Source organism: Vanessa tameamea, chromosome 24, assembly GCF_037043105.1.
Source record: "Vanessa tameamea isolate UH-Manoa-2023 chromosome 24, ilVanTame1 primary haplotype, whole genome shotgun sequence".
In the NCBI taxonomy this organism is placed as follows: Eukaryota; Metazoa; Arthropoda; class Insecta; order Lepidoptera; family Nymphalidae; genus Vanessa; species Vanessa tameamea.
Window position 1 is genome coordinate 3,897,839 of NC_087332.1, and position 10,617 is coordinate 3,908,455.

The 10,617-nt window shown below is 31.9% G+C and overlaps 1 protein-coding gene across 1 annotated transcript; it reads left to right on the forward strand.

The window, feature by feature from the left end:
• The first annotated feature begins 422 nt into the window (after window positions 1–422).
• On the forward strand, window positions 423–10,617 carry LOC113402726 (cytochrome P450 4g15-like). The gene is made up of 10 exons (XM_026643033.2): window positions 423–566; window positions 5,196–5,285; window positions 5,864–5,977; window positions 6,381–6,566; window positions 7,006–7,196; window positions 7,380–7,431; window positions 8,499–8,673; window positions 9,326–9,477; window positions 9,875–10,051; window positions 10,434–10,617. Exons 1-10 carry the CDS (start codon window positions 545–547, stop codon window positions 10,592–10,594), a joined length of 1,320 nt encoding a protein of 439 aa, XP_026498818.2. The 5' UTR covers window positions 423–544; the 3' UTR covers window positions 10,595–10,617.

Below are 10,617 nucleotides of genomic sequence, written 5' to 3' on the forward strand. Positions count from 1 at the left end.
ATAGCAACGTCCTCCCGAACGTCCTTTTGAATAATTTTAAATTAAATATTATATCTAGATTCAAAAGAATCCATCCCAAACAAATATATCTCACAGCCTCCTTGGTTAGGGCTAGCTAGGGGTTTGTGTTAACAAACAACAAATACCTTTCGTAATGGTTGCATATTTTCCTAATATACGTAATTCGAATTCGTCTAATTGGGTAATTTATAATTAAGTATGAGTCCAACAATCACTTTATTTTATTGGTTTTATTGTGAGTAGAATATGAAGGTCGAATTTAAGGACAACGAAATAATACAAAACGTTTCTGAAGAAAATAATAAACTTCTGTGCTATGCACTGAGTTGTATGATCTTTAGTATACAAAATTAATGTAGTTGTAGACTCAGGTATAAAATAGAATATATTTTTTTTAAGTATGGCGCTGGTATTTATTCTTCTTCTGACATCCCTTTTTCTATGCTGGTTGTTGATAACAAGGCGCAGACACGGAGAACCACCTATTGTAGACGGTTGCTTACCCCTAATTGGACATGCATATATGATTTTTGGAAATTCAATTCGTAAGTAATTATTTTTTGTAAACAATAAATTAAACTATAGGTTACTTACCTCTTTTCATATTATGAACGGTTTTATATCTTTCCATTTGGACGATAATATATAGTATATATAAAATACTTTTATATATACTATAAGATTCATGAATTGCTGCCATATTCAATTCAATATGGCGGACGTTACAAAAAAATTAAAATTTTTAAATTACATACAAATGACACTTCTAAATATTCTACTTCTCTGGTTCACAACAATTACATTTATTTTTTTGTTACGAATTTACTTTTTTTTTATTATTAAAATTAGTTCATACATGACTTTAATTCCTATTATAAACAAAATCGATAAAATTAAACTCTTACGCAACATAAATAGCTTCCGTGTTATTGTTTTCGACTTTCTTTATTCTGTAAAAAATAAATATATGTTAGTAATTATATTTTTATTAATTATAAAAGTATGTATTTAAAAAATATGTATCTAAACATGCCCCATAGTACTTTTTAAGAAAAATTTCATATTGTTTCGAGTTCATGGGGGTCGAATGTAGTCACTCCCAATTGATGTTTTCCTTACTTTGACCAAATACTCTATCGTAATATTTAAAGAATAGATCGAAAAATCTGATTCTATGCGAAATGATTGCACATTTTTTTCTAATAGATGTTTTCAATATTAATAATTTATAAAAAAAAAAAAAATGTTTACTAATAAAATACTCTTACCTTTTAATATCGTTCATATGTATGTTCGGCGCTTAATTTATATAAACGTTTTTTAGTTTTCCTCACGCGTTTCACTTTATTTCCCATATTTACACACTTAAAATTTATAACAAATAATAAAATAAAAAATAAATGCCTAATTACTACTACACTATTTTAACTTAATATATTTATTATAAGAAAACATGAAACAATGAATTTACAATTAAAATTACAAAAAAATATCTCGTAACGTAATGATGCGGCGAAAATATCGACACATCTGTATAGCATCAGGCCTCGGCCGGCAATGTCTGTACACGGCGTTTACGCACGCATGCGTACGCATTTTGTTCGAAAATAAAAATATCTGATTTTAAAAAAATCTATTGATTTTACTAAAAAAATGACACAGGAGTAAAGTAGTATATTGCTTGTAGAATAATCTGACAAAAAACCAGAATTATTGAATGTATATAAGTATAGTTATTATTTGTTAAAAGATTTTTTTTAGAGGTAACTTTGTGATTTTTTTCTATCGTACCAAATTAATTATATCATGTTTTCAAAATAACAAATAACTAGCATGTATCCTGAAGATTTTTTCATTTGGTTTACTGCATTGGATCATATACTTGTTTGCATTATAAAACTTGCATTTAGCTCATGTAGTCCCCTTAAGGAAATTATATCGAAATTAAGAAAACAATCAGCACGATTGCTATTGCATGACATGAATGCTACTCATTCAAACAGTGCTGTTACAAAACTCGTTTCCATAAAAGAATGGGATTAAATTATTTTCAATGACAGATTTTAAATATCTTTTCTTCCGAGCATTCAACTAAATTCTGGACCTTATACAGCTTTTGAAGGTCAAAATTAAGCCTGCTTCTGGAACGCCCGTAGACGTGATGATCATTTTGGACAAAACAGCTAATAATCGTTTTGAGCATAAGAGTTTTTGTGACAGACGTTAAGTTCGTCGTCAAGTTCTTTGTCAAAGTTTAGTATCTTTATATCAGATAATTGAACTGTGCACATTCTTTATTTTTTTTCAATTTACCACTACTACCAGACTCTGGCCAAATCTCTCTCCTCGCAGTTTGTACAAGGGTCATGTATTGTTCAGGTATAGATCGGTGAGGTCTTCAAGAATTTTTAAACTTATTTTATGACCGAGTTGTCATTATAGTTTTAATTTTGAGGATGCCCATTTATTAAAAACTAATGAGTCATACTCTTAATATGAATGTTACTGACAGCATACATATACTCGTACATCAAAAACATGTATTAATTTTTCTCCTGACCATAACAGTTGTCAGAATAAACTACTATTTCTCGGTTTCGTATATCATGTATAGATTCCGATTTATTTTCCAAATACAATTTAATATATGAGTCTATATCATTCGCTCCTCGAAGCCCGTCAATTTCACTCCAAACGAAACATTAACAATGATCTCTTGCGCGATCACAAGCTGTGAAGTAGTACACATTCAACTTGGCCTTGTAACAGAATACAACATTAGTTTTGCACATAGGAAGAGGCAAAATCAAACTTAAAGAAATCAAAGTTAATTAAATATTTCATAATTTGGGAAAAGTCATAACGTCATTAAACATAATGAAACATTCATTAAACAAAAAATGTCGTTTTATTACTTATGTCAATCTTAAGATTCCCGAAGCATGAGAGTCGAAAGCTGACAGTAAACTTAAAATGACGGTTTAACACTCAAAACAATTGTATTTTATAAACAACGACATGTACTTATCCGTTTAGTGTCGTTGTAGGTATAGACGGAGGAGAGGAGTTCGGAGAGGAGTGTCGATCCGCAACTACTGCTTTCTTGATCAACGGCTGCGAATTAAGACACAAGAATCGAAGCAAAATGTAAATTCCGCTCTCAGCAACTAGATGGTGTTAAAATATAAATTTTCTTAAATTACGTTTAGTGACGGTATTGGAATAAGTGTGGGAAATAGTTAGGTTTACTTTGGACATTTCATTGAGATTAAAATTATTTTTCACGATATTATAGATACTTTAGAAGATATTATCGATTCCAAAAGACGTTCCACAGGTGGTCGGTTGACTGGGTGTAACGAATAAAATTATGACCTTCGCAGTTAATTCTGAGCTTGTAATATTGAACGAAAACAAATTACAATATGAGATATTACAATGACAAATATTGATCTTTGTTCCACAATAACGCCTACGCCAACGACTCAAATTTATTTTTATTTTTAATAATTTTTCATATAATTTAAAAATATAACATTTATACCATAGTATTATTTATATTATATACAATTACAATATGATTATTCAATTTTATATTTAATTTATTTTAGTATTAGTATTTTATTTATCATGTATTGTAATCAGCGGTTTTACACATTTTAATTTTCGAAGAATATGTATAACAAATATATAAGTAGTTTATTACCGGATAAAAAAAATACTAGTAATCTTATAATTGTCATTTGTTTCCATTAAATGAATTTATCATATTGAATAAATTTAAATAAAATACTTTTAAAATTGTCAAATAATAGTATACGGTACAGAGAAAGTTTTAATATAAAAAAATAACTAAAATATAAAACGAATGTACATTTTATTAAGACACCATTAATCAATACCTTATTACTCATTTAATTAAAACATTTTGGGTAAAGATGCCTTCATATAAGCTCAGGTCCCAACGCGGGACTAGTCAGGAACATTAACTGTGGAGAAAAGTACCCTTATTGTAAATCTGGTTTGTTTTAAAACTATGCGAGTTTCTTTCAGTTTATTATCATTGAAAGTAACTACTAAAAAAATGACAATCGATCGCATTCGAATCGAAATGTAAACGTTGCCATTCAGTCATTTCCCTATTAGAATAACAGAACAATCCATGAAGTTTAACCGAAATATATTCGAAATGGATCGTATCCTAACCGATATAAATAAGTAGTAATTGACTCTCTGTTAAGTTTGAGGTGAGGTTTATTTTTGTAGGGAATTAATCCAAGATCGGAATAGAATTGAGAAGATGTCACGTATAAGTGTAAGTAAATGGAATTGGTCCCATCCGAAACTTTGTTACAGTTGATTCGAAAATACTTTATTGTAAAGTTTACTTAAATATAATATATTTGAATCGTATCTTATGTTTATTAATTTATTTATTTTAGTTAGGTTAATATAAAATTAATCTATTTTAGTTTATAAATAATTGAATTGATTATAAATACGCCAAAATAACCCATTGCAGTGGCGTAGCTAGGTGGGCAAGGGTCCCGGTGCATAGGAAAAGAATCGGGCCCTCACCCCCTCTTTAACTTATATTGCCCTTCAAAATTATAGATAGAAATCTTCTGAGCAGGATCGAGGTTTTCTAGCCAAAGGTGCTAGTGAGTTGACAGACCCGCTCTTCTCAGAGCTTAGGTTAGAGGGCCCCCTTAGCTCCGGGGCCCTGGTGCACTGCACCACCTGACCCTACGATAGCTACGCTACCGGTCCATTGGTACAACACCTAAATCGACTTTGAATCGATCACTGAATTTTCATGTGCAAATACAAGCCATAATTATTCATACCATCTTGTTGTGTTATTGTGTCAAATAAAATTATATCTACATTTCATTTGTAATGTATGTTTCACTGAATTATGTACTCATTCTAAATTACACATCACTTTTTTTTTTTTTCTCTCGCTGGAAAATCGCGTTACGCGCTTCCCCCACGTGATGGAAGTGGGGGGTATGTGGGGCTCGCCGATGTCCAGGCCGCCAAGTGCGCCCCGGTCAACGGAATACCCACTAAAAAACCAGCGGTACCCTCTCCGTCTTTTCGACGGGCGCCACGCATCACTAGTTTATCAATACTTTTATAGTCAAATTAATATCAGTATTTTTTTATTCCAGAACTATGGGATAAATTCAAATCAATGACGCAGGAATGTTTTACAAAGGGTCACGCTGTATACTTCTTGCTCGGCCCAAAAAAGATTTATTGTGAGTGATAATTCTTTCCTTGGTAAACCTTTATGCTAGCTTGTCTTGGTAGGTACCATCTATCAGATATTTTAACGCCAAACTACATATAATATACTACGTATAATACTAAGTATTATTGTCTTCCGTTTTGTAAGCTGAGTTGACATAATATCTCAGCTCCTAGTATTGGGGGAGCAATTGCAATATAAGGAATGGTTGTGTCAATTAAACAAACTAGTGGAGTCTAACTTTTCCCAATGAATGGGTCCATCGCAAAAAGATTTCTTCAAATAAAAAAATTAAACTTGTAAATCATAAAGGCACACTTTGCCTACGGTTTTGCCACCGGTCATGCTAGGATGAAAATCGATAATAACCAACCACATGTTACACACCACTAGTGTTTTACATGATTGCCGTAAATTAAACGATATAATTACGATACGTAACTTAGTAGAATTGGTTGCTGCAGCACCACCAGGCAGAAAGCAGCCGGTAGCTGCTGAAACCCGGGGGCAAACCCGTAATGTGTGTTAGCTATTAGTATTTTAGTTGTATACAATGTCATACAGTCATTTAAATTTATATATTTACAGTTTTAACGGACCCGGACGACATAGCTGTTGTAGCAAATGTGTGCCTTCAAAAGGACACCATTTTTGGGGTAAAGTGTAAGGAGTTAGTCGGTGACGGATTACTATTTTCCGACGGTAAGACCATTTAAATATCTTCTGATGTCCAAATAATGTACATGCTAAGGTGAATTTGTTTATTTGTATGTTTTTTACGAATTTGCAAACTACAGACAGGTGTCAACAACTCCCCCCCCCCTCGCAAATGGGTGAAGCGACGGGCTGAACCTAACCTAGCTCCTAGCTAGTCTAATCTATTTCTAAAATGAGCAGGAGTCATATGCGAGTACATACTCGGGCAAGCACCACTGAATATATATTTTTCGATATTGTTAATATAATTTATAATAACAAGTTACAGATGACAGATTTTGCAGAGAACCATAATTAAATGAAGAACGAAATCAGCTTCATAGCTTTGTAGCGATAAAAGTATATTGTTAAGAATCTAAATGTACACGTATATGTGCAACGTTTTCAGTAATAACATGGAGACGACATCGTAAGATCATCCTGCCTACATTCAACCAGCAAGTATTGGATACCTATTTACCAATATTCAACAATAAAGCCAGAAAATTGGTGAAAGTATTTGAGAAGGAATCTGGAAAAGGTCTATTTGACCATTCAACATATTTAAGACAAATGACACTAGAAACTGTCTGCTGTAAGTGGTGCTTTTTTTAAATTAGAATAAATTCTAAACTTATACGTAGTGCCATAGTTGCAAATATTTTTTTACAAATCGATATATTTTCAAAATAACATGTTTGTCACCTGAATAGCAATTGAAACTTTTTGAAATTTAGTTGTATTATTTGATGATGATTATTTTCATACGGAATCAAAACCGAAATATATAAAAGGAAATATCCAGACTGACCGTTCATTAATAGAATTTTAACTACTGAACAAAAAGGCTTGTGCGTGCTCACTCTCCTCCTTTTGCAACAACATTAAATATACACAGATAAAACAAAGTTTTCTAAATTACGAAAAAATAGAACCAACATAAATATATCCAAATAGCCCAAAGTGGTGTGATCGTTTGACAAAAAAGGTAGGGAAGTCAAGGTAATTGACATCAAATTTATTTTTATTTACAGCAACGGCTATGGGTGTTGAAATTAACGAGGCCGAAGCAGTGAACTACACCAATGCGCTGCATTTGGCTTTTGATAATGGGACCGAAAGATACCAAAAAATTTGGCTACAAATTGATTTTATATATAACTTATCTAATATGAAAAAGGAACAAGATAAATGCATAGAAGTTGTATATGAGATGACAAGGCAAGTACGTATTATTTTAAGTCTGATTCTCGACAAATTTACATTTGTGGTCAATGTAATTTCTGAAGCATGTCATTTTTGACTGTGGTAATTAAAATGGTATTTAATATTTGGTTATAATTAGATACAATACAGAATGTTTTTTTTTTGCAATTAAATATAACACTAACATTTCATTCTTTTTAAGGTTTTGTCCAAGAAAAAAAAGTTATATGAAATGACAAATAATAATAAAGAAGGTAAGAAATATAATATTCAATTAGATGCTTCTCTTGCTTAATAAATATGTGCACAAACTACCCATTCACCGTAATCAGCATAAAATTATACAAGAATTATTCTGAGGTGTGAGCTATCATAAACATTAGGTTATTCTAAGCTCTCTTTCAGTTCCGTTTCTGGGTAAACAGAAAACTTTAGATGCAGTGACTCTAGTGGCTCTAGGTAGAAAGGTGAAGAGGTTTAAAATATTTTGAGATGCACAATGCAATGAACTTCAGTATTATTTCTGGATAAGATATCACTAAATATTTCATACGTAGTCTCATATTGGTAAATAATTCCTCCTGGTGTGGTTGTATAATATATGTACATGTTGATTTGTAAATGCTTTTATGTTGTAAGTGTGCTTTTACAAATAAATAAAGAGATATTATTAAGTTATGCATGATGGCAGGTGTAATAGTTCTAATAAAAATGCCTAATATGTAGAGCAACCAAAAAGTGCCGTAATTTCACTAGACACGGTATAAGACTAAAAGGCTAGAGCCATTGGTAAATATGGTCACATTAAAAGATGAACAAAAATCGTATCAAATAAAGTCCAAATTGTTTTATTTAAGTGAAATCCTAACCGTTTTACTGCATTGATCATATGATAATCAAGCAGTAATCTATTTTTTTTCTAATCTTACCAGAAGCGTAACCTGCCTTAGAGGGGCATAAAATATAATTGCCCCTTATAAAAAATTGTTTGGGGGCCCTTGAAGGGTAAAGATATCTCGCAAAAGAAAAAAAATGCATAAAATTAAAAAAAAAAAATCTTATTCATCATTATTATCTATCACTTTTTCCAAAATTTTGGGTACTTTTAAGAAATTGCTTTTTTTTACTTTTGTCATTTGTGAAATAAAAAAAAATAGAAAGTTCTTATTATTTTTTGCTTACGCATGTTGGGTGCCCTCGTGCCCCAGGGGCCCTGTATTATTGATACGGTAGATACGGCGGTAGCTACGCCCCTGAATCTTACACATAGTGAAGTACTAAAGACTGTGTTATTGCATGAACAATTATTTTATATTTACAGGAATAAACAGTTTTATAGAACATCTTCTTAATTCGAATGAGTTATCAGAAAAAGAAATAATTAACGAAGTACATAATATGATAATAGCGGGGAGTGATACTTCATCTAGTGTTCTGCTGTTTACATTGATTTTGATTGGATCTTATCCTGAAGCACAGAAAAAAATTCTTGACGAGTAGGTAAATCGATACTTATATTGAAAAGCAAATGTTTTTTGTTATATGTTATTGATATTCTGTTCTTCTGCAATTAATAACTTGGTGTTAACGTAGTCATTAGATTTTTACGATAACTATAATTTATCAAATTTTACACGTTCGCCCTGCCTGATATTTTACATCATTAGGTACATTAGCAGCCTGTAAATTTCCCACTGCTGGGCTTCCACCACGCTGCTCCAATGCGGGTTGCTGGAATACACATGTGGCAGAATTTCGTTGAAATTAGACACATGCAGGTTTCCTCACGATGTTTTCCTTCACAACCGAGCACGAGATGAATTATAAACACAAATTAAGCACATGAAAATTCAGAGGTCAGGCACCACCTGGGTTTGAACCCGAAATCATCGGTTAACATGCACGCGTTCTAACCACTGGGCCATCTCGGCTCGTACGTTGCCTGAAATATAAAATATAGCAATCGTTTTATATTGTGAATTGCTGCTCCGTTAGCAAGGTAGGAATATCATACGATTTAACATGATCTCTCATAACCCTTTCTAAAACTTATAAGTATTCTAGCAGGTATATACCTAAAAACAAAACCGTTCTAACTACGTTGTTACGAAGTTTATTTTATTTTTAATTAAATTATTTAAATTTTAGGTTATTATATATATTTGGTGACTCGGACAGAGATCTTGTAAAACAAGATTTAGGAAAAATGACTTACACAGAAGCCGTACTTAAAGAAAGCATGCGTTTCTTAGTAATGGCACCTTTTGTGATGAGATATATCGACAAAGAGGTTAAAATAAGTAAGTATTATTAAATAATTTATTCAATTTGATCTTTTAAATAATATTTTATAACTATGTTTTGTCAGCTCAATGAGCTCCTAACGCGCTTCCTCCAAAACACACCTACACCCCCACTGGAAGACAAAAGCAAAGGTTACTACCTTGGAGTTTGTTTCGGGAAGAGAGAACCAGAACACTGCTTGAACCTCGAGCGCTGGACGCTCTCTGAAGCTGTTGACCAACGTACATATTATATTCCTTAATATCCCGTTAATCTCAGAATTTTTTTTTCCTGTGTCTTTATTTAGGTCCAAGGCTACGTTGAAATTTAATTTAGATCGGTTTAGTCGTGATGTCGTAAAAATACCGAGTTACTTTCACACATTATAATATAGTCTGATGTCGTATTTTTCAGAAAATTATACTTTACGACCTGGTAACAATTGCATCTTCTCGTTTTACGGTGTACATCGTCACGATATTTGGGGGAATGATGCTGACCAGTTCAAACCAGAACGTTGGTTGGAAAGTGAATTGCCATCAAATTCTAAGGCTTACATGGCCTTTAGTATTGGAAAAAGGAATTGTATAGGTTAGTGATATGCATTTACAAGAAAGCTATATATATTGGAAGTAACAATTTAGGATCAATATCGGGCTAAGCGCGTTTTTCGTGCCAACAACGTTTTTGTATCATTCTTTTATTAAAATATCTCTCTACTTATGTATCCAAATTTAAAGTAATTTTTATAGGCACGGTAAATTCTTATAATAATTATTCAATCTTTGTTTTAATTATTCTATCAGAAAATTCTTATCAGCATAGTTTTAGGAATACCTCTGCTTACCTCCCATTCTCTCTCTGTCTCTTTCTGTTTATTTATTTCTTCCCTTTTCCCTCTCTTTTTTATCTATTATAATAGCTATACAAATTCATAATTTTCTACCACTGAAGTGCTTATTACTCTTTACAGGTCGATCATATGCCATGATGTTAATGAAAACAACATTGGCTCATTTACTCCGGTGCTACAGGATAAATTCCGATTACAAACAATTACAAATAAAACTCAACGTTTTGATTAAACCTGTTAATAATTATTATATATCTATAGAAAACTATAAAAAATGTTAATATTAAAGCGTTCACGCTGAGAA